This window comes from Chelonia mydas, chromosome 3, assembly GCF_015237465.2.
Source record: "Chelonia mydas isolate rCheMyd1 chromosome 3, rCheMyd1.pri.v2, whole genome shotgun sequence".
NCBI classification, from domain to species: domain Eukaryota; kingdom Metazoa; phylum Chordata; order Testudines; family Cheloniidae; genus Chelonia; species Chelonia mydas.
The window spans coordinates 135,800,833-135,826,418 of NC_057851.1; the positions used below are offsets into that span (position 1 = coordinate 135,800,833).

The 25,586-nt window shown below is 40.3% G+C and overlaps 1 protein-coding gene across 17 annotated transcripts in view; it reads right to left on the minus strand.

Annotated features, from left to right (window-relative positions):
* The window catches only part of AKT3 (AKT serine/threonine kinase 3), a 261,533-nt gene that overhangs the window by 115,747 nt on the left and 120,200 nt on the right, over nucleotides 1-25,586 (minus strand). For 14 of the 17 annotated variants that reach the window (XM_043543356.1, XM_043543358.1, XM_043543354.1 and 11 more), the window contains one exon: nucleotides 17,124-17,249. In XM_043543356.1, the coding sequence (XP_043399291.1) occupies nucleotides 17,124-17,249 (126 nt within the window). Of the gene's footprint in view, nucleotides 1-951; nucleotides 1,137-13,897; nucleotides 13,902-14,433; nucleotides 14,440-17,123; nucleotides 17,250-25,586 lie in introns of those variants that run through there. The other 3 variants (XM_043543365.1, XM_043543362.1, XM_043543366.1) reach the window with 2 other exon arrangements.

The window sequence follows — 25,586 nt, forward strand, 5'->3', positions numbered from 1 at the left end:
ACCCTTTGGTTTCAACTGAAGGATGTCAAATAAAGGACCCCAATTTTCAACTGGAGTCTCAGTAGCACGCTGATAGAGTGGGAAAACCATCCTGTTCAACAGTTCCTGGAATTGTTGATGTGGTGAGGAAACAACTGAAGTCACAATGTTCTCATCTGGTGACATTCCATAGACTCGGATGTCATCCACTGAGATGTCGTCGACACCATCATCTATGTCTGTGTAAACACATCCCAAGTGTATCTGAGATTGTGAGTCTTCTTATTTTTTGAGACGGTCAGTATGGTGGCAAAGCAGGTGGCACAGCCAATGAGGATGGGAGTATCGGCAGTACCAGTGCTTTAGGTGGAAACACTGATTGCATAGGTGGCAGTGTAGGCAGAGCCAAGGTCAAAGGAGCAAGCATTGGTATTGGGGGGCCAGGCAGGATGCCAACAGGGCCAAGTATGGTGCCAGTGGGATTGGACATTATGGCAGTGGTGCCAGAGGATAAGACTGTGATGCTGAAAGCAAAGTCAATGGACCCAGGAGTGGCAAGTACGCTGGGGCCAACCATGATAGATCCAAGTATCTCAACCAAGTAGATCAACCATGACCCTTAATGTGTCCTGTAGTGCAGGCCACAACATGCATTGTACAAAGTTGTGTGGAGTATCTATTTGGTTACAGGGACAAAGAGATGTCAGTGGGATGAGATAGTAAAGTTGGGGTGGACCAAAAAGGTTCCCACCCACCCTTTCTTCAAAAAGGGTTGCAAATGGATCCTGCAAATCAGAGGCAAGGTTTGGTGCCAAAAGCAGAGACTCCAGGGTCCAATGTAGTGGAGGATCCTCTTGTCTTGGCAATGCCAAAGACATAAATGGGATGAGCACTGGACAATGAGCTCTCTTGCGTTGCCCAGGTGCTTCGGAGGGTCAAGGTGCCTTCCTGGGAAGTTAAGTCTTTTCTTACCTGATTGTCTTATTCAAGTTGATGCGTGACTCTTCTCTTCAATGATCCAATGCTGGACTGCCCAATGCCAATGAGGAGTGAGAAATACATGGTGCCACATCCCTTTGAGTATAGTGAACGTGGGGCACTGTGAGCCTTGAGAAGCTGTTGCTAATTATTTTTGGTACCAAGAAGGATTCTTGAGCCTGCAAAGGTGTGGAAAATGGCAATTGAGGTAAGGGTTTTGAAGATCCAGTGCTAGAGCCTTTCTTGGTTGTCAGTGCCAAAGGTGGTGCTGACTTGGAAGTTCGGTCATGAGGCTTACACCATTTAGTTGGCTTTGGTGCTGAAGCAGATCTTTGAGGGCCGTGTTATCAGCCTGGTCAACCAGTGACATGGCTGGAGGTTTTAGCACCTCACTAGTTAGATGCTCTCTCAGTGTAATGTGCTGGTCTCAGTGGGTTCCAGATATAAAAGCCTTACAGACTGAGCACTATATTCGCTTGCCCAAATACATCCCTCAGTGAATACATACTCACTTACAAAAAACTTTATTAAACTGGACTAAAGGTTGCTGCTGTATACTACAAATACCAGTAATGGCTTTTTTTTGTCACTATGTTGCCACCCCAGTATTAAAAAATCATGAGTCAAACCCCCATTTGCGCTAAAAAAAATGAGAAGATTAAAACATCTTATGTTCTTTTTATATGCTTTCTTGGTTTTATATATCTCACGTTTTTGAGATTTTTCAGCAACAAAGAGGGCTTGAATTTTTTTAAATTAAAGCTGGCATTCTCAGGTATTCACATGACTCCAGGGCTCAGGCTTTGGGAAAAAACACCAAATATCATGAGACATGCAAAAAAAAAAAAAAAAAAGTCATGAGAGTTGGCAACACTGCAATACCTTTCTGGAAAATGGGACCTAAAAACCCCAAACTAGAGAATGCTCAATTAAGGTCTCAATGTATATCCCTGGGAAAAAATGTTTTTACAAGAAACAAGAAATGACAAACTGATGAAAACAAAAAACTGCACAGTAGAGTATTTCCCAAACATGACCTTAAATGTTCCTCTGAGGGTAAGCAATAGGGAACGGGAACATCACAGCATCTTTCTATCACCAGTCCAGTTTAGGACTCCTATTTATACACACCAATAGGATCCTCAGTGTGGCCTTTGCAGCAAAACTAATATGGAAAGTAATCATCATACCGGATATATTTTGCTTTCTCTTCTTGTTTCAGCTGCACAGGCACAACAGAAGATCAAGCAACATATCAGGTATTTCCTTAAGGTAGGAGCTATGCTGACTCACAACTAGACAGTGGCTCACTTTACAAAGCCAAAGGCAAACTAAAAACTTTTTAATTTTAAGTTACAGAACTTTGTTCTTGCTGCCACTAGATCACAATGGAAATATTTCAAAAATATCAGTCTAATGTCTCCCTTGCCCATCATTTTTCCCCTCAAAAATTTTGTTAAGAAAGGTAATTTTGAGTGGGCTTGTATTTTAGGAATGTATTGACAAAACGATTCCAAATTTGTACCACAAATGTTATCCCAGTCTCTGAACAGGTATGCCAGTTTTACAGCTGATCTAATTATTCAAGTGCATTTTCGAGAGATTTGAAAATTGGTCTTCAAAGTTTGTTGCAACCTTACCTATGGAATTGCTAGCATATAACAGCATGTCTAATCAGTTCCCTTAGACCTAAATTAATTCTGTTGCTTTAAAAAAAAATAATAAATAAATAAAAATCACCTTATTCCTTTTCTTGTGAATTCAAAAGACGACAAAAAGTTCACTGCTGGAACCTTTAGTTTCTCTTCTTTTCAATATCTTAAAATCATATACATGATTAAAACTACCCTCTGACCAACTCTTAAGTTTAAAATTTAAGAAAAGCAACACCACTTCTCTATTTAGAAGGTAGTAAGCACTTTCAGAATTAATCCCTAATCCTTCTGCATTAATTAGAGGGAAAACTGTCATTAAAAGGTATCTGAAACTCTCATTATTAGAACATATCTTCACCTTAACCATCTCTTTTAAAGACAAGAAAAAGACAGCTCCACTGAAGAGTGCCTTGCAAGCACAATCTTTCAAGGTATCAAAGGCAAATTCCACTTGCTCTCACTTTTGGCCAAAACTCAAAGGTTTCTGTGAAGGGATACATTTCTCCCCAATTACTCTTTAGATAAAACAGAGGATGAAGGCAGAGAGCCAGTTTTCAAGGATATCTAGTTATGAACATGCTGTGTGATTACTCACATATTCATTGCACGTGCGAAAGGTAATTTTTATCAGTGGGTCCCTGAAAGAGCACAAAGCACTTATGGTGGCCAAGGGATGCAGTAGTTTACACAAAGTGACATGACAATAAGCTCTCATTTTTGTTTACACAACAGTGTATCTGTTAATAATGATAAGCCACTGATATTCTGTGAATAAAGCATCTTCCCATTCTCTCTTTGCTAGGCAGGCACTTCTCTCTCCTCTTTCTTCCTGTCAGCATAGTGGTAAAGTAAAACTTTTTGATATCATGATGTGTGTACCCCATCATACAGGACTACCAGAGTGCCTTGTTTTGTACGGAAAGCAGTGGTTTTCTAAAAATCAGAGTCTTCTCTAATATAAAATGAGAATTTAGGACCTTGCCTACACACTGAAGTTGCACTGGTTTAACAAAAATCATTATTAAACTGATTTTAGTTAAATCAATGCAAAACCCTGTATGAATATAGTTCCATTGTTTTAAAACTGTTTAGCTTGCACCTGTAAATTTACCAGTGCAAGCTAAACCAACATATACCAGGTTTACATAAAATTAAGTATATCCACAAAGGGTTTTCCAGCAGTTTAAATCAGTTCTTAAAAAAAAACACCTTTAGTTAAACTGGTATAACTTTCTGTGTAGGCCTATGTCTCAGAGCATGGGGACTAACAGAAGGAAAAAGTCCTATAAATCCATGGTCTTCTAAACTGGCCTCTAAACAAAACACAGGCTTGTTTGGTTTAAGACACACTGGCCCTTACAACCAGAGTGCCTTTGTGGGGGCAAGGGTGGTGGTGTTCAGCGTCCTCATTAGTAAGGGAGGTCCGAATCAATGAATGGGATTGATCCACCTGGTGCAAGTGTTGCCCATAAAGAGTTTTATGGGATGAAGGCCAGCAATTTTCCAACTTTGCCCTATGCTGTCGCCACTAAAAGCTGTGGATGAGGTCTGGTGAATCCCTACCACCTAGCCCAAATCCTCCTCACCTTTCTTCCCTCCCACTATGAACTGCAGTGCTCGGCAGCAATATCCTCTCTCCTCACCATTCTGGGAGTAGCATTGCCTTATGCTGCCATGATTGCACGTGTGTTCCTGGATCACTTCTACTCAGGCCACCTTGTCCTTCCCTGGCAAGAAACAGTTAGTGCTCAGCTAAACATCTGGGTTCCTTGGTTGGAGGTGAGTGGCAGCTTTTTCTCCTCACATATTACCAGCATGCTTCCCCTCCATAAACTTATCAAGCTCAGTCTTGAAGCCAGTTAGGTTTTTTGCCACCCACTGCTCCACTTGGAAGGCCGTTCCTCTAAAACTTCTAACTGTCAGTCTAATTTCAAGCCTAAATATGTTGATGGCCGCTTTATATCCAATGTGAACACACGAACAAATGGCGCTTAACTTAAGTAACTCCTCTCCCTTTCTGGTATTTATCCCTCTGACCTATTTATACAGAGCAATCATATCTCCCCTCAGCCTTCTTTTGGTTAGGCTAAACAAGCCAAGCTTGATAGGAGTATTGAGCCAAACAGAGGACTGACAGATTACAGAGCCCAGAAGACGCTGTGAGACCCTGCTGCAAGAGGACGAACAGCACAAGGCATGGGCTTTTTGTCCCAGACACCAAAAATAAAAATAATGCACCAGGAAGGTGGTTTAACAAGGCCACAACGTTATTAATTTAACACATTCCGAAAACTATCCGACAATAACTCATCCAATGCAGTGTGATCATACTTACACAATCCATATCAACCAAGAAAAGGCTGCCCTTAACCTGAACCCCATCCAAATCTTTAACTAGGTTGCAACACCAAGGCTGTGATGCTACTGGCTTCCCTTCATACAAGACAATACGAGCCCCAACCCATCACCCACATTGTTGAAGGGATGCCTTCCGATAATCCCACTTCCAGTTAATCAGGGAACTGGACCTGTTGTAATAACTGAGGCCTAGCAGGTCCAGCTGTGAGCTCAACTGTGGAAAAGCAGGTGAGAGTTTTATAAAGTGTTACAGTCACCTAAAATAATGAATGCTGAAAGGAAAAAGTACAAAATACAGACAGAGACTAAATTAGTCCAAAAACAAGGTCTACGAATACAGCCAAAGGACTGTGTTGAAATCATGCCTGATAAACAAGAGGAGAATGGAATCAGAAAGCTTGTATCTTCCACAAACAGAAGCTGGCCCAATAAAAGATATTACCTCACTCACTTTCTCTCTCTGATATCCTGGGACCAACACAGCTACGACAACATGGCAAACAAAACTGGTGTGTCAAAAATTAGGCCTAATTAGTGAATAGAATAATAATTCATCTCCCACTTTTGGGCTCCTTAAAAAGGAATATTTGGGGGAGGGAACAAATGGGGAACAGACTTCTGAGGGAAAGGCAGACAGGTCTCTGCTTCATTCTAAAGACTGTCCCTTGTTCATGAGCCCTGAAGTTCAACATATTGAAATGTCAGGCCATCACCGCTGCACCAATGAAGACCCAAGCCTGATTACTCTGTCTTCCCTTCCTTCTTGTATTCCTTTCTGACCCTCATATTCTTCCTATCCTCTCTCTTTCTCAGCTTTTAACCTGATCCTGAGACCAATGCAGCACACAGCATCACTACAACAAAGTGTAGTGTCCCGAAGTGTTTATAATTTAACCTAACCTTCCTACCCTCCCCAAGCAGCTAAGGGGAAAGCAAAACAAAACAAAAACATCAACCAGCTGGTCCAGGCCAATCTGGCAATAAGGGAAAAATTCCTTCCAAGCCTTAAAAGTCAACTGGTATGATGCCTTCAGCAAGGTCCAAAATCCTGGTCCTGCTCTAATTCTAAGGAGTGGAAGGAGGGAGCTGTTGTTCCCGGGTGCAAAATAGTGCCCTGGGCACAGGAAAGGGCTTATAAGCCCTCTCATTCAGTGCACAGGGTTCAATGGGCTTCTATTGCAACCTTCAGTCCAGTCTATCAGCTGGGAAGACCTTCTTCCCCCAATTACCCTATCTTCAAGATCACAAGGAAGCTGGTGTCCCGTAATGGTGGGCATGGGGGACAAGCAAACATTACAGGAGCACCATGGCTTTCTTTCCCCCACTGGCCCAGACAAAGCCAACCCATCGTCGCAACTAGAGTGCTCATTCTGAACTCCCTGCTGCACAAGGGAAGCACTACTTCTATACTTCTTGTGTGTGTGTAATAAAGTAGACCATAAGTGAAGGGATGTTGTTTGAAACGTACAGATCTGTACATGAATTCAGCAGGTATCCAAGAAGTAGGAAATTAAGTGGCAGATGTGATCTCTTGGGCTAAGCCAACCCTGTCACACTTTCTTTTCTCTATTTATAGTTATCAAGGTTTTGGTTGAGTTCTCCTTTATAGTTTATTGAAATGAGATCTCATAATATTTATTTACAGATACAGGATTTCCCCACTCCGATCCCCCATATTTATTTAGGAGGTTTACTGGATTCCTCTTCATACATTTGACAAATTTAATATGGACTTCTTTCTAACTGGGCAATTTTTCTGGGCACGAAGCCAGCCCACCCCCTTTTTTTTCTTGTAACTCCAAAGCTCCTTTGATGAAGTCTTAAAAGGAGGGTGTGACTTTAAGCACCCTTGTATTCACAGCCTTCACACAGTTCTAATAATCTTTGTACAGAATGTAACTCGTGAGGTATCATTTGAAAACGAATAACTAATTTAACATCAATATTCTTTTGTGCAGTATGAACATGTTGTGTATTAAGAGTTATGGATGTATGCTGGAATTATTATCAAAGTGTGTTTAATCCAAATATGTCAGGAAGAGATGGTAAACAGGTCTGCCGTAGATAAAGGAATGATTATTTGCTTCTCTGACCAGCCTAATCATCAGGCAGAGACAATGAAGGTCCAATTTTACATATCAGGTAAACAAAGTTATCAAGCAAACAAGTGGGGGAGGAGACAGCATGTCCTCTACACCCAGCAGGAGAGAGGAGTTTATTTTTAAGGAGTTTTATCTGAGTTTACTTTTCAAAGAATACATTGCAAAGGTTTACTGGTCTATAAAGGGAAAGGGGGCTGAACCTCAAGTGATAAGCAACTGACACAACTGATTGTATACAATATTACTGTATTATAAAAGTATATAGAGTGAGGTCTTTTCTGAAAGCTAATGACACACTGGTGACTAATATCATGGTGAAATGTACAGATTAACACAATATGAGGAAATATGGATACTTAATGATATTAGGCTTTAAAGTCTGTGGCCAAACAGGGACAAACAGGTTCCCTCCCAGACAGGAGAGAAGGAAGCTATTTATCTGTCTCTTATGTAAATTAAACATGGTGGAATCAAAACAATGAAAGCCCCATTTACATACAGCAGGATGGGAAGCCCACACGAAGGGAAAAGACGGCATGAGGTCATCCTGTCTCTTGAACTAAAGTAACTGAACTTTGGAAAATATAAGAAAAGACAGAAGACATCTTTGACATCCATCATTAGACAGATAAAAGAGGCCAGAGCTCTTCAAAGCTGAGAAAAATGGGTCCTTTAACCAAGAGCGGGCAGAAGTTACTGGAAATCGAATACAGTGAGAAACCTGCTTAGGCAAAGATCTTTCACTTGGAAAGACAAAGAAAGCCAGCATCTTGTACTTCCATGGAAGGTCCTGACTAAGGGAAAGTCAGCCATGTGTGGGAAATACAATGACTGGTGAGAAACCATCTTAATCTAGGAAGGTACAGGCTTTGGTCAAGTTTTAGACTTTTAGATGCATGCTTTCACTTTTATTTGCTTATAACCCTTTCTAAAGTTCTCTCATACTTGAATTCACTTAAAAGCCTATCTTCTTTTGCTAATAAACTTGTTTTACAGTTAATATAAACCAACTCAGTACTGTGTTTAAATGGAAGGGTGTACCCCAGTTAAGGTTATAAACTGTGATGTGCTTTTGTGTCTTTGGAGGAACAAATGAACGTTATTATTTCTCTTAACTGTCCAAGAGAAGAACAGACATTCAAGAGAACATAGTTTTGGGAAAATTCAGGACTGGGAGTGTGCTGGGGTTGTAACTCAGGCTTGCTGGTTGTAATAACTAAGGCTGATGACAGGTTGGTGGAGTTGGAATTGCTAGACCAGGGCTGCCAGTGTACACGGACACTCGGTGTGGCCTGCATGCTTGTTGCTGACTGAACATTCCAGGCAGGAAGTTACAGTAGCAAAGCTTTGTGAGGAACTCAGGTAAAGTTATAGGGTAAGAGGTGACAACCACTCACTGGTCTGGATTGCACCCTGAACACTATGACAGAAGAATTTAGATGTGTCTTCCCACTGTCTTTAAATTTTTAAACTAAATACTGTAGCTGTGGGACAAAGGGGAGAGGTTTAAGCTAACTTCAAGCCATTTTAAGCAGACCCCCATGTTTCCTCTAAATCATCCTGAGAAAAGTAACACCACTTAAAAACTTTGTCCTGTGACAGAAAAGATATGATGAACAAAACTTAGGGTATTACTATTTAGACTCCTGCCCAAAAAGGTATGATGAATCAAAGCCTTATCAATGTAAATATACCTTGCCTTGTCAGAAATGAGGGCCTTGCACTAAAAAATGCAGGTTCTGCTCCCTCAGCATTTCCCTTCAGTCACCATACTGTAGATAGAAAGCATTCACTGTGCAGGTTACAGATAGAATATTTTACTGCTGTGTTTTTGAAAATTTTGGAAGATATTAGGAATAAAAGCACAGAAAGACTGCCAACAGGTCTGGGAAACAAAGGGCTTGTCTACACAGTGCAACAATGCTGTGATAAATGAAGCAGGGGTGGGGGGTAGCTCCCTTTTATGGACACACGGCTAGCCAGTTAGCTACAAAATCCCTGTTAGCAGCTGTTCTCAACTTGATTTACCTGTAAAGGGTTAAAAAAAAACCCAGAGGTAAAAGGAAAGGAGTGAACACCTGACCAAAAGAGTCAACTGGAGGGCCAGAACTTTTTTAAATTGGGAAAAAACTTTCCCTTTGTCTGTCTGCTCTGTCCCCTCTCTCCGGACACTCCCACTCTTTTCTTTCTCAGCTCTTCCCCAGAAGGGGTGTGAAAGGGCTCGAGGGTACCCCACAGGGTGGAATTCCCAAGTGCTCCTTCCTAGGTTCAAAGGGGTTTTTTTGCATTTGTGTGGTGGAAGCATCTACCCATTCAAGGTCAGAGAGATGCTGTAACCTTGGGAGTTTAATACAAGCCTAGAGTGGCCAGTATTAATTTTTAGAATCCTGGTACGCCCCCCACCTTCTGCACTCTAAGTGTCAGAGTGAGGAATCAGCCTTGACAAATGCGCACTAAAGGAGCGTGATTTTTAAAGCAGGTTGTGGACTAACTGGCCTATGTAGATCCTCCTGGTATGAACTAAAAGTTCCCTAATGCACATTAACATAGTACTGAACAGAACTGAGAGTTTGTGAAAGTTGCCCTGGAGATTGAAATCATCTTTTTAAACACAGAACAGGTACAGCTTAAATAATGGCACTGCAAACTTGCCAACACCACTGCACCAATGAGTATGAGTCTCCACCTGAAGAGACTGCCCTCAAACTTTGTCTTTTCTGCTTAGACAACTAAAAAAAAGATGCAAGTTACAGCCAATCCTAATGTTTTATCATATGGACAATAAGAACTGGACTGAAACTATCATCTCACATCACAAGAACAATGAAAAGCCATCACATGACATGTTGCAGTCAATGCGAACTTGACCAAGATGGTATTAACAATTCTCTCACTGTCCATCTGCCAAGCAGGAATCTATGACAAGTAACTTACTCTACTTTTATTAAGAATGAATATGATACATTGCTTGAGGTTGCAAACCTGCAGCATTTCAGGAACTTTCCAATCAGAGGCCATTAGACCAATTATTAAAGCTTACCAGGTGCTGTAAATCTAGATGCTGTTTTCATTCACTTTTTTGGACTTTTTTTTTTTTTTTTTTTGGGGGGGGGGGGGGTTAATTCAAACTCCTCCACTAATAAAGTAGTGAACAGAAAAATTATATTCCTTTGCCAATTTACTGTGTGACAGCAACTTGCATTATGATTTTAACTCTTTCATGTAATTTTTATGTTTATGGTTAATGTCAGATGCTACTCTGAGGGCAGTCTGTTTACCTAATCCTCACTCAAACTCTCAAAACTTCTTTTTATGTTATGCAGCCACATAATGCATTTTTTCTCCAAGTATATTTCTGTTTCTGGTAGATGGCTGTAAGGCAAATAAAATCTGTTTTATGAAATAGTTCTAATTTATTTAACCACAGACCAATGGCAGAGGATTCAAGTTTTTCAGACACTAAAAATGTCCCTGAATTTTACATTCATTCTTTTCTTAAAATGTATTACCAGATTCTTTATTAGGCAAAAATGTATCTTCCTCTATTCTTAAAGACACTCCACTCAATGCATCCGATGAAGTGAGCTGTAGTTCACAAAAGCTTATGCTCAAATAAATTTGTTAGTCTCTAAGGTGCCACAAGTCCTCCTTTTCTTTTTGCAGATACAGACTAACACGGCTGCTACTCTGAAACCTGTCTTAATCAACAATAATTGATGTTAAGGTTATCCAAATGATTCCCCTCCAAAAAAGAAAAATGTATCTTGTTTACCAAAAATGTCCTCTCCAAGTATCACAGTCCACAAACCCATGATAACAGTTCTTCAGTCTGCATGGCACAAGGGAGGGAGAAGCAGATCTGTCCATCCTTGGCAGGAAAGGGAAGCCACTCCAATCTGAACAGCCCACCTGTTTGAGATGTTTTCCACAGCCAGAAAAATACCACTGACCAGAACTAATTATTACACATTATAGGAGCTATAATATACGTATCTAAAAACCCACTACAGCACATATAGGACTCCAAACTAATGTAATTAGTCAACAGAACCTAGGCCCTATATGCGTTAGATCTGTGGGCCTTGCCATTTGAAGAACGGAAAATTTCTGAAAAAAGAAAAGGAGTACTTGTGGCACCTTAGAGACTAACCAATTTATCTGAGCATAAGCTTTCGTGAGCTACAGCTCACTTCATCAGATGCATACTGTGGAAAGTGTAGAAGATCTTTTTATACACCCAAAGCATGAAAAAATACTTCCCCCCACCCCACTCTCCTGCTGGTAATAGCTTATCTAAAGTGACCATTCTCCTTACAATGTGTATGATAATCAAGGTGGGCCATTTCCAGCACAAATCCAGGGTTTAACAAGAACGTCTGAGGGGGGGCGGGGTGGGTAGGAAAAAACAAGGGGAAATAGGTTACCTTGCATAATGACTTAGCCACTCCCAGTCTCTATTCAAGCCTAAGTTAACTGTATCCAATTTGCAAATGAATTCCAATTCGACAGTCTCTCGCTGGAGTCTGGATTTGAAGTTTTTTTGTTGTAATATCGCAACTTTCATGTCTGTAATCGCGTGACCAGAGAGACTGAAGTGTTCTCCGACTGGTTTATGAATGTTATAATTCTTGACATCTGATTTGTGTCCGTTTATTCTTTTACGTAGAGACTGTCCAGTCAGAAACAAATTGTCCTATTCTCCATCACATCAAGGTCCACAGGTAAGAAAAGGTATAGAAAAGGGGAACAAAAATGATTATGGGCATGGAATAGCTTCCATATGAGGAGAGATTTAAAACACTAGGACTCTTCAACTTAGAAAAGACAACTAAGGGGAGATAGGATAGAGATCTATAAAATAATGAATGGTGTGGAGAAAGTGAAAAAGGAAGTGTTATATACCCCTTCACATAACACAAGAACTAGGGGCCACCCAATGAAATTAATAGGCAGCAGGTTTAAATCAAACATAAGGAAGTACTTCTTCACACAACCCACAGTCAACCAGTGGAACTGGTTGCCAGAGGATTTTGTGAAGGCCAAAAGTATAAGTCGGTTCAAAAAAGCATTAGATAAGTTCATGGCGAATAGGTCCACCAGTGGCTATTAGCCAAGACGGTCTGAGTGTCCCCAGACCTATGACTGCCAGATGCTGGGACTGGAGAACAGGGGATGGATCACTTGATGATTGCCCTGTTCTGTTCATTCACTCTGAAGTGTCTGGCAATGGCCACTGTAAGAAGACAGGATACTGGGCTAGTTGGACCACTGGTCTGATCCAGTATGGTCATTCCTATGTTTAGATGATTTTAATGCAAGTATTAAGAAGGCTGAACTTGAGAAACTGGAATGCAGAAACAACCAGTACCAAACTATTTGTTAGCTATGAATTTCTCCTCACCAAGGAAGCACCGTCTACAGCAGGGGTCTCAAACACGCGGCTCACGGGGTTATTTCCTGTGGCCCGCCAAGCTCCCTGCGCCCCAGCCCCCCCCGGAGTTATTTCCTGCGGGCCGCCAAGCTCCCCTCCCGTTCACTCCCCCTCCCTCCAGGCACTTCCAGCCGCCCAACAGCTGTTTGGTGGAGCTTAGTGCTTTCCAGGAGGGAGCAGGGAGGAGCGGGGAGCTGCGCGCTCAGAGGAGGAGGTGGAGAAGAGGCGGAGCAGGGGCGGGTATTTGGAGAAGGGGTTGGAATAGGTGCAGAGAAGGGGGGGAGAGAGGTGGGATGGGGCGGGGCCTTATGGAAGGGGTGGAGTGGGGGGCGGGGGGGTGTCAGTGATGCGGCCCATGTGGCCCTCGTGGTGATTCGAGTTTGAGATCCCTGGTCTAGAGCACCCTTCATCTGAAGGCAGCAGCTGTGGAAGATAGGATGTCCAATTTTTAGAGAGTTTGGTGAAGGTGGCCGACAAGGGCTATGTTGCAATTTCATACATTTCCTCTTACAGATCATAAGAACACTTGGTCTACAAGTCACCATAGCTCTAAGGAAATGGGCGTTGAGATTAAATGATGGAGATAAGGACCTTGCTCTTTAAGATTCTGATATGGCCAGATGAATCCATCCTAATATGAAGAACTTAAACATCTTCTTTTCTTTTGATACTGAATGGCACAAGACTAAAAAGAACCTTTGATTTTTTCTAAAGGGCTTGGAATGCTCAATATGAAATCAATAAAGCCTGTGTGTCACTGAGAATATACTAAAGTCTCCCTTTCAAATCTGATGTTTTGGGGCAAAAGGAGGGTATGATCATTTCCTGTGCAAAATGAAATACTGAATTTACTTTGGATACAAAGACTGGTTTTAGTCCTGATGACAATTTTGTCACGGAGGAAGGTGAAAATTTGAGATTTAATACATCTCTGAGGATATGTTAGCTGAGAACTACTTTGACAGACAAGAAATAGTGAAATTTTTCTGACATGTTTAAATGGGAACAAAATTAGGGCCAATAAAATGACATTCAGATCCCACAGTTATACCTGATGAACTCAAGGGGGGCGGGGGGGAATCAGTGGTGCTGCACTAGGAAGCGCCCAGTGTCTGGATGAAATGAAAACTTCCTCTTCCTAGTGGAACTCAAAATAGCACACAGAGGAAACAACTGAAATTGATGAATCCACAGTAATCCACAAATTGTACTGTCCTCCAAATGTCCTTTTCTGCCTTTCCTCTGCACAGGACTCTGATGACATCATTTAAAAACAGGCACACACTCCTGTCTCAGAGCAGCTACAAGTATGTTTATACACACTGGATCCAGTTACCAAACTAAATGGTAAGAAGCAGTACTGAAAATACTGGTGCCCCTATGTAAAGTGAGACTTGCCTGGGAGCTGAGTGAATAGGTATTTCATATGAACATCGGCTTCTCTCAGGTCTATGAAGTATAGGAAGTCCCCTTTGTTGATGGCTGCTAAAGTTAACTTGAGCGTCTCCATAATGAATTTTTGACTTCCTTAAATATCTATCTAGGTATTTTAAATCAAGCCCAGACCTGTTCCCCCAAGCACTCCTTCACAAGGAAAATAATGGAGTAAAAGCCAAACTTCTTTGGGCAAGGATCCAGCTATACTGCACCACTTTGAAGCTGGTGAGAAACAGCCTCTCTGCCATACTCAGTCTCTTCAGCCAGGGAGAGATGGGAGTCCCTTTGGCTCAAAACAACCACCTCTTGCTAGATGTTCCAGAGGAGTCTCTTGAGAGTAAGGGTCTAGAAGGCCCAGTCACAAGATAACCCAGGAATGGAAGTGCCAGAGGTCTAGCACTTTTGAAGCTGCAGACAGAAGGCAGCAGTCACTGAGGGTTGAAGCACATCCCAAAGGGAACAAGTCTCTGGCCAAAAAAAATCTGCAATAAACCCCTGAAAAGTTTGCTGCAAGGGAAAATCTGTATTTGGAAGAGCATGAAGGCGTGGAGGAGAGGAACATTAGTAAATGATAAAGAAAGTGAACCATGAGGCCACTTACCACTGTCCATAATGTCTTCTGGTGGTTCTGGCTGCCTTCCCTTCACAACTAAGGGGAAGTGGAGAAATGCTGTTTGGACTGTAAGGAAGTCTGCTTTGCTTGCAGGTTGGCCAGAATTTGTTCAGACTTCTATTTTGTCTGAAAGCTAGATCCTTTCGTGAATACGGTGGGGAGGTGCTGGCAGCTTCTCCACTAGAGAACCAGCAGGGCTTCTCCTGTCTATCTCCGTTCCAGCTTTGGCAAGGGAGACCAAGGAGACCTTGCATTGAATACAGTGATTCTGATAGCCCTACTACCTCCTTACAGAAGCAGCATAAATTGCTGCCCTGACATGTAATGAGAGGCACAAAACAGGTTTTACAATACCAGGACTTCCTTCATGGCTTGTCCACCATCATGTCACATCGCCAAGATATCAATACGTCATCTTCTTTCTTCTCATGCACAATACTGCAATTTCTACCCTTTAGATGTTAATGGAAATCCAAGTCACTAAACCTAAGTGTGTCCAAAAGGTAACACCTTATTTTCCTCACTCATGTTCTTAGAATTCTTCAGTGGTTACTTGTGTATGTCAGAATCCAGTACGAAGTCTTTTACCCTAGTTCCAAGGTCCTCAAATGAACTACTGCAACTACAATTACCAAACAGAACTTCTACTGTATTCTCCATGTTCCTTTGATACTAGGCTTCTTTCTATTTACCATCCTCATCTCTCCAGAGTAGTAGGAAGTTTCTTTTACAGATTGCTCCCACATAAAGTAACCTCCCTACACACTTTTCAAATCAAATATCAAGAGGCATTTTTTCTGCAACATATAACTTCTTAACCCTCTCTTTAATGTAACAATTAAATGCTACTCTCTGACCCTTCTACTGTCCCCATAGCCATTCTTTCTGAAACTTGGCCACAGGATCTCCCTTCACTGCTCCCCTACCTGAACTACAGATGCTATATGATATATTGCAATCTATATAAATCCCTTGTATTAGTATGAGGTTAACGAATAGGCTGTGTATTGCATCATATCATACCAGTCTCAAAATGCCCTGTTGCGACCAAGTGCGGTACTACAGGTGTGCCTTGTCTTTGGGTGTCGGTTATTTCACATTCACAGATCGATGCAATGAGGGGCCAAAACAAACAAATAAAAATAAATACGTCTCTTTTAATAAACCAGCATAGAAGGAGTACTTGGAAAAATAGTTCAAGGGCACTAAACTCAGTACCCTGGTTCAGAGATCCCAAACTTAATTAAGTCCAAAAACAAGGCCTCTGAGCCTGGTCAGGCTACTCTTCTGGAACTGGAGAGAGTTCATCATCCCTTGCAACCTGGATGGCTTTTAGTCCCCTCTCTACTGTTCATCTTCCTGTTTCTGTTCAAACAGGCCAAGCCTTAGGGCTGAGCAGACAGCCTCCTTAAATATACCCAGGCTGTTTTGGTTGAGAGTTCCTGGTTGTCTCTTAACAGGGCAGAACACTCCTTCACAAAGGGTGTAGAATATGAATGAGATTTTCAAAAAAGCCTAATAAGATTTGGGTGCCTAACTCCTGTATGCTCCTTTGAAAATTCTGTCCAAACTCTAATTCTTATAGATCTACAAATGACAAGGCTTAGTTATCATATTATTTTTCAAGCTAACTTGCAACAGGATTTCGGTGTCTAACTCCCTGAGGCTCCTTTGAAAATCCCAGCCTTTGTCCACACAATATCTTTATTCAGTTTAGTCCCTCAAGTACTTTCATTTTTGTGGCAAACACCATAGGCCATATGTCTTCATTTGGAAACACCTTTCTACTGTCCCCACCTTCTGAATCTGAAAGATTACCTTTTAAACAAGTTCTATAAAAACCTGGAAATCAAGATGGCTCCATTTTATCCACTGAATGCATACTTCACAGACTTGCTAATACATGTAAATTGTTTGATTGCTTGGAACTACTGATTACCCTGTGTGGAGAGCTGATTACCTGATTATCCAAGAGACTAATCCTTTAGCTTGATTTTGTGCCATTTGACAGTCCAGATAATTTTCTAATTACTTCGAGTTTTCAAGTGATTTTATAGGTATTACTGGGGAAAGGAAAAGAGTGGGAGTGTCTTCGTATAGGTAACCTTTTCCCACAAATGTACGTCTTATTACAGTCGCTTGTCTAATTTGTTGTTGTTAGTTAAGTTTACAGATAATGAAGAAACTTTCATTGGAAAAGCTTCAAAACCTAATATTTGGTAAAATTTTAGTGGTATTTCCAAGGTGTTGTTTAGAGTTTGACTTCAACCACAGTGGAACAACCTTGACTCACAGCATCAAACTTTTAGGTTTGACAGTGAATTTTTAAATTACACATATAAAGTGTAATGTAGTAGGTATTTATCAATATGCTAAGAGTTAACATTTTATATTGAGTGATAATGTATGTCCCTCCCTCTTTATATAAACACACTACCATGGGATCTAAAATATTTTAATACAGTAAATATATTTAATATTAGTAATATATATAATTATGTGCAAAGAATTAAACAGGTTTATAGTGATTTAAATACTGTAGGTATAACAGATGCTGAAGAGAGACTTACTTGCCACTGAAAAGTTGTTGAGGGGATATGGTAGATCCACATCTTGGGGCTTCTCCTTATACCCTATGAAAGAACCATCTGTCTTCAACAGGAAGTATCTTGGCCGCCAATTTTTGATATATTCTCCTATATAAGAAAAATATACATTAATATCAAAGAAAAGAAAGACTTTGATAGGAGATGTTACAGCGCCGTATCCGTGCCCAACATTAACAGTGTCAGCATTTGTTTGAACAATTTCTTCATTTAAAAGAAAAAAAGTCACATTTATAATTAATTGCACCTTATGTCTCCAGAGATTCATTCAACAATACACACAGAGTTGTGGGCAAAGCAAAACCTGACACTTAGATCACATACATTATTTTAAAAATACTGACATCCTAGATACTGTTCCCAAAGTGAAATGAATAATAAAGAAACAGCATGCGCTGTTTATTACATTGTGGTAAAATCCAGGGCCAAGGAGGTAAAAATGGACCTTCTCTCTTGTAAGCATTGTTGATTACAAATTAGCTTCCCAAAACTTACTTACCATGCAAAGACCCAATGCAAAATCCAGTTTAAGAATAAGAATAAAACAGAGGCTCAGAAAATTGTCCAATTTCATACACGAACAGAGGAAAATACATATATTGTGTAAAATCTTATTGAGATCAAAGAGCTGTTAAAAACTGCTTTTAAATTTAACACGTGCTTTGAAAAGATAATCTAATGCAGTTTAAAATTAACTAGACAGATGCACTGTTTACTAGAAGTAGTGTAAACTACAAGCCGTCAACCACTAAATCATATTACCACCTTCTTCCACTGATGCGTGCTGAAAATTTTCCACAAAGAATGTAAATCAATTTCAAGATCTTTCTGCTAACCAATTAGATGTGCACTTGATACAGCCAGAGAAGTAAGCAAAATCTAACACATACAGTTGAGATATTAAAGGAGACAATCAACAAGTAGTACATCAGTTTGTTCATAATGCAATTTCAAGAACTTCACTGACTATTGAAATGCTCCTTCACAAAAGTATTGGTAAGAAAATAGTGAAACTAATATGCCAAGCAGAAGGTGTTGTGGAATGAACTTCTATCTTCTGAAAAATTACTAATGCAAGATATTTACATGCATTACTAGATTAAAATATGGGAAACCAATCTTCTCCAGTAAATCAAAATGGTCTGAATCAAAAACTTTGAAATCAGAAAAGTGACTGGTTTCAAAACTTTTTAAGATGAATTCTGGAGAAATGTTTTATCTAGATGATTTATGCAATGATATTTCAGGAATAAAGACAATGTCTTCATCCAAATAATTCACAAATAAGTAGTAATCAACCAGTAATGATGTGTTGTCTACTATGAACAAAACCTCCTGCAACACTTCTATATCTGGGTCTTTAAAGAGTTTAATGAATACACTTAAATCAATTCCCATGTTACTTACATACACTAGTGCTAAACAGCATGGTTTTGCCTTACGTTTCAGCCCCAATATAGTAGTAGCCCACAATGATAGCCAGATGCAGAACATGTCATTCCAAAAGGAATATACAATACAGCACCACTTCTCAGGTCTCTTGCACCATGGATGTCTTTCTTTAAAATACATTAACTTTGCCTGGTTCTTATATATGAATCACACCCAAATTTGCTTTTTCAGGATGTTGTTTCCCTCTCAAAAAGAAGTTAATATAATTTTTGCACACAGATACATTGAAGGGTATGCCTTCTCTTGAAATGATCAATATTGCTGTAACAAAACTGGCCTGGATAAAGGCTACTGAAAATGGAGTAGGTTTAGGTGAATATACTTATGGGCAGTTTTTTGTTTATATTGTAATTTTTAATGTATAGATACCATGCCCATAAAAATGGATGGATGCCCACACTTGCACTTCAGAAATCTAAAGAATAAAACAAAAACATACTGGTTAACATTTCACTTAATTGCTGAAATAGCTTAATAGTTATCAAGATACACTCATTTTCCTCTGCTTAATTTATAAAATGCTCCCTTATAAAAATAATTATGCTCCCTTCTGCATAATCCAATTGTTTTAAGATTAAAAACAGCTTTTGGTCTATGTTTCTCAAAAGTGATCAGTGTTCACATGAAGCCGAAAATTCTCACCATAAGAAACAAACACTCATACACTACATATCTCAGGATATTTGTAACGGAGGACAACTCTCTGACTTCCAAATGACCTATCAGCATTTCAACTTTAAATTTTTATGTTTTGCAGCAATAAAAATATGTGCATATGTAAACATCATTTAAAGTCTATTACATTTCTAAAGAAGCAGCTAATACTAAATTTGAAGTCATAGTAAGACTATATTTTCAGAACAGAACATATGTTTACCAAGTACCTTAAACATAAAAGAATTGCAAAAGCCTTACATTTAAAAGTTTGTATATTCAAGTGTTAAGATTAAAGTAAAGGATTCTGTGAGAAAAGAAAAGTCCACATGGACCAACCAGCAGAAAAGATGGCCTGACAATTTAATGAAGTACAGTCTTTGAGGTAGTTAAAATAGCAGTAGTTTTCCTATAGAGAATTATTCAGTTTGTACCCAGCTTCCTGCTGGGTTAATTTAAGCTAAATTATTATTTTGCTTAAATTTACGTCCTTCTAAATTGAAAAACATGTTCTCCTAGAATCTGCTTACTCGACTTGGAAGAGGTGTATAATTTTACACATTGCACTGAAGTAAACCAAGTTATTCATGCATCTTTTTAACTCTGGTCAAAGTATTTAATGCTATTACAGAATAATGGCACTTTCACATACAAGGAAAATTCTGTAACCCAGGAGTCAGCTTCAACTTCTTTGCTCCTCTAGCAATATTTCCCAGGGCGTTCCCCAAAAGTGGGAATTGATATGGCAACCGAAATTCTGATTCACATGAAAATAAAAGTCTGGATCTTTGACAAAGCAAAAAAAAAAAAATGTTGAGGTAGCTATACAAGGAATATGGTAATACTGACTACGTCAACACTAGAATAGAAGACAACTGTGTAGACATTTGGGCTTAGGCTGGAGCCCAGGCTGTGGGACCCTCCACCCTTGTGGGGTCCAAAGGTTCAGGCTGCAGCCTGAGCCCGAATGTCTACACAGCAATTTTACAGCCCCGCAGCCCAAGCCCTGTGAGCTGACCCAGGCCAGCCCACAGGTGTTTAATTGCTACATACACGTACCCACAGGGCCATGAGAATGAAGTTCTGAATTGCTCTTCACCTGACATTCTTTGGTTGTTATTGCCAATGTATTTACGTGCAACACCAATGAAAGGGGGTTTATACGGCCATTTCTTAGCCAAGCAGATAGCAACATGACTTGCCTTCAGATTTTTTTTTTCTGATAAGGAGTTTGTTGTAGTGATGTAATGCTTGTAATTTTGATACTTTGCTAAAGAGCTCTGGTGGGAGGAGATTTCTGTGGAACCAGACAAGAGTCTTCAGTTTGCTCATGCGCACATAAAATGAATCTCTTAAAGTCAGTTATGTCTTTAAATTTACCTCAGGTCTCTAACTATGTCTTCAAACACAGACTTCACCGAACACTTTATGGTTCCTTTTTCTATTAACATCCATTTGCAATCTTAAGAAAATGAGAATTCAGCCCTCCTTTTGAGAATTACTAATTCAAAAATAACCAACTAATTTTATTGCTGACGAATCACAGTAATTATTAAGACAAATTGGTCATCTATGCAACAGATAATTTAACCTATTTTATTTAACAGAGTTTGATACTTTGAATATGAAAAGGGCTTCTGGAGATGTCAGGAAAACATTTTTAAGATACAGAGCTGACAGGCAACGGAAGGAAGCCTTTGAGTTCAATAACTTGCTTCCCAGAAAGGAGCAACAGCTGCCACACAGACACAAGTGAGATTTTAAAAAAAAAAAAACAGTAAGCAGAGAACACCAAAAATCTGCCTCAGATATTTCCTTATCAATTTATCAAAAAGGTTTTAAAAGGAAGAACATTGTGGGATGAGGGATTGTTTGGGATTTTTTATTTGTTTGGTAGGGTACTGGGAAGGAGTGGGGAGACAGGACAAAGCCAGTTGCACTATTTTTTTTATTTTTAAGGGAGAAATGTACACATTTTCTGTTTTAAAATAGACTACTATCTCTCTTGTGTCCAAATAAACAAATGGAGGGACAAAAATAACAATGTACCTTTACAGCAAAGACTAGGAAAAAGGGGCAAACAAAAACTGTTTAAAAGAAACCAAGGCTAAAGCATATTAATATACAAGTTATTAAAATGAAGCAAGATCATGAGAGATGCCAGGTCAAGCAAGACATCAAAAATACTGCTTTTTGTTTTTAAATTGAATTTACTTACCATGGCCCTCTGAGGGCAGTGTTACCTAACACAACATAAGAAGCATCAGAAGTGACTTTTTACCTAAGATGACAGTTATTAAATTTACAATGGTTTTAGTAAATATTTACCTGTTGTGATTTCATAACATATGGAAATTGCAATGTAATCTAAAGCAACTGTAAAAAAAATTGAGATTAAAAGAAATGAAAAGTATATCTTCCCTTAGCATCAAGTGTATGCTGTTTAATATAATGGAGTATTACAGATGCACGCACACACACAAATTTACTTTAAGGAGAGCCAAATTTTGGCAATAAATGTTTAGATCCTATCCTTTGTCTTTTATATAGTAAGGCAGCCCATATTTAAATAAAAATGCATTTTTCCAAGAAGCCACTGCTAATACTAAATGACATTTTGAGTACCTCTATATTAAGACTTGAAAAATTTAATTGTCTATTCACCAGTGGGAAGTTTTCCTTATTAAGTGTGAAGAGCATATATTGCCATCTATTTATGCAATACTGAAGTCTTCCTTAAGAAGTTTCTAGCCTGGGAGTGAAGATAAATGAGAATTGAATGTAAACTGAGGGAATGTTGTCTTTCTGAGGCTACAGACCATTCCAGTTCACCTAATGTTCCTCCCAGCTTAACAAAGTACCATCACAGTGTAATTAACAAGACTGATCAGTTTTACTACTGCTGTTCAGAACCTATGGGCAGAAACTGTCAAGAACCTTGTGAGAGACCTTCCTCCCCCTTGCAACAACCAGGAGGCGGAAAAGGGAGGAAAAGGCAGAAATCATCTTCTTTCCAATAGGACATGAACAGAGATCAAAATTAAGAGGTTGACTGAGTCACCCAGGAAAATCCAGTAACAGCACTCTAGTTGAAGTCGCAGCACATTTCCCAGTAGCTGGAAGTGAGTAGGAGAGCTGGGCTTCTTACCAGGGGCACTGTTCCTGGACCTCACTAATGGGGTTCCCATACCCTCATCTTTTGTACGTACCTCTAGCTACAATGCCCCCCACCCAGTTTATCTGGTAGAAGACTATACAGGATCTGCAGGATGCCAGACATCTTTGAAACGAACAGGGGAGCGTAAACAGGAGTAGGACCCTCCTTCGCCAGGACATTCCACCCCCTATGGCCAGCCAGAGTAAGATAGGAACCAAATGGCTTCTTACTCCCGATGGTCATTACTTTAAACCTTTGCCTTGCCAGGGTTTCTTGAGCCTCTTGCTCTATTTTAGCTAGAAGATTAATCCTCCAACTGGTAGAAAACTAGTAAATTTTCCAAGCTCTTTTGTAGACTGCCATGCCAGTCAAACAGTCTTCAAAACAATAAAGAAAGGCTATTTACCTTACAGTAATTGGAGTTCTTTGAGATGTATGGTCCCTGTATGTATAGCACTGTGGGTAAACATGCACTCTGTATGCCTGGGAACGGAAGATTTTTCATTAGCAGTGTGCATGGGTCTGCTCCTGCATCTCCTCTTGCTTTGGATCGAGGGCATAAGGGGCAACACAGACAAACCGCCTCTCCAGTTCCTTCTCTAAAACAAGTCACCTTAGGAAAGAATCTGAAGCTTAGGGGAAGGAGGGTGGGTGGTGGTATACAAATAGGGACGACACATTTTGAAGAACTCCAGTTTTTGTAAAGTAATCTTTCTTTCTTTGAGCAATGCTTTCTTTGTGCATTCTATATGGGTGTCTCACAAGCACTACTCACTGAGGAAGACAGTGCAAGGAACCACTAGAGTTGCCAACCTCCTAATTTCTGAAAATCAGACACCTGCCCCGCCCCCACCTCTCCTCTTCCTCCAAGTCCCCTCCCCTGCCCCCAAGTCCCCACCCTCTGCTCACTCCTCTCCCCTATTTCCCATTGCTCACAGCTTCCCTGACTCCTCATTATGAAGTCTGCCAAGCCCTCTGCTGCTTTAATGTACATCCGTCCACACCTGAAATGCAACATAAGAATCACAGAGAAATAAATTCAGGCCTGGCATTAACAGAGTATCCATCCCTATGTGTTAACAGTCTCAGGCCCTCTTCTTATTACAGGTCTGAATTTGGCCTCTTTGCTTTAAGCGGAGGCCTAACAAGCAGATTCTGGTCCCACCAGCACCTTTCTAAACCCTGAGCAACACCAGCATGAGCAGCCAAGGGACATACAAACCCTAACTCCAGCATGCTGCCTGGGAGCGCAGGTCAGAAGAATGCTGTGGCCGCATGGGAGCAGCCAGGCAGCCCTGCTGGTGAGATAGGACGTGGCCATCCTGCACAGTAGCCTCCCCTTGCACTGCCTGCCCAGCAGGCCCTTCCCACCTTGAGCCCTTCCCACCTCGGAGCTGCCTGAGAGGGCGGCCAGAGGAAGCGCTGGCTGGCAGGGCAGCTCGTGTTCATTCCCTCCTGGGGAACATTCCATGCCTGCTGGGAGCTCCTTACCCCACTCGCCATGGGCCCCCACACACTGTCTTCGACCGCAAACTGTGCTCCTCAAAGGGGCCGCCCAAGCCAGTGCGTGCATGCTGCCTCAGGAACTGCCTCTTCAGGGCTGGGCAACAGGCTGCCACTCTTCTCCCTCCTTACCCACAGGCCGCAGTGACCGGACATTGCCAGGTCCCCTTTTCCACCCAACTTTCCGGTCGAAAACTGGACACCTGATAACCCTAGGAACCATGCTGCACCACAGACTGCAGGACCACTGTGCCTAAAGATGAACCTGCTGAAGAGGATTGTACTAAGGCCTAATGTCTATAAAGGTATGCACAAAGCCCCATGTTGCCATTCTACAGGAGGGGAACACCCTGAAGAGAAGCAACTAAGGTCACAGTAGACAGTAATGAAGAAGCAGAGTGGGGAAGGAAGGAGAGTGTCCCCAGACATGAAGAATGCTGTGTAGCTCAAAAGTTTGTACCTTCCACCAACAGAAGTTAGACCAATAAAAGATATTACCTCACCTACCTTGTCTTTCTGATATCCTGGGACCAACACAACTACAACACCACAAACAAATAATTATATATGACAGTGAATGTTGAGATTCAAAAAGTTAAAGCTTTATAACCATTAAAACAGTCAACATCATGTCAAAATATACAAAGTAAATATCCTTAAGTTAAACTCTAGTAAGCAATTTCTTTATTTTGCCTACGTGTAATTTTCAATTATTATCCATGGAAATATTTTTTCATCTGTTTGTATGGTGAGAGAAACATTGACCAATAAAAATTTAACACTTCCAAGCCTAACTCTGAGTCTGATCCAATGTAGCAATTCTTATGGCCTTATATACCTTTGTGTCCTAGTATTTTAGCTGACTTTTTTAAAAAGAAAATTACTTAATAGTAATTCTTGTTCTCAGAAGGCTTGTAACAAAAAGGCAAAAACCCTTTAGCTAAGTACCATATCCAATGAATTCCCTTGCTGATCTTTTTGCTAATTCTAAACATATGTCTTCCCCATTTTAAATTACTGGACTGAATCTCTGTCCTATCACCTGTAAAGTTAGTACTATTATGGATTCTAGTCATCGTTCAACTCTTTCCTTCCTGTTGCATTAAACTCTCAATTTTTTTAAATATAAAAATATGGGAAAATATTAAGAATAAATATTCAACAAGAAAAGCGAGAGATTGCCCTATACAACTGTAACATCAGTCTCTAACTTAGCAGGTCTGGACTCAGTTTTTAAAAATGCATTTGCTTAAATGTGCACCTAACGTACTCTCACAAAACTACTAATGTGCCATTGCAAGTCAAGGATTTGCAACACAGGTTACATAATTCATCTCCTCAACATGAGCATGCACAAAATCATCTTGCCAATTTAAACATTACTCTTATTTCCCCTTCACTCTTGAACACTTCAGATGACATGTAACCCAATCAAATTCAATGGGACTATTCAAATGTGTGAAATTGCTCACTTGCAAATGTGTTTACAGGTTCAAGTACAAATTTGGGTCCTGATCCTATAACAGTAAATGTTTAAAGTGGCAAGATTTTCTTCCTGATAGCTCAAATTGGACATAGAAAAGGTCAGTTCTGAATCTGGCCAGGATGTCTAACTCTTCATAATTGTAGCCTGAATTTTTAAAAGCAAGTTCATAATCTTA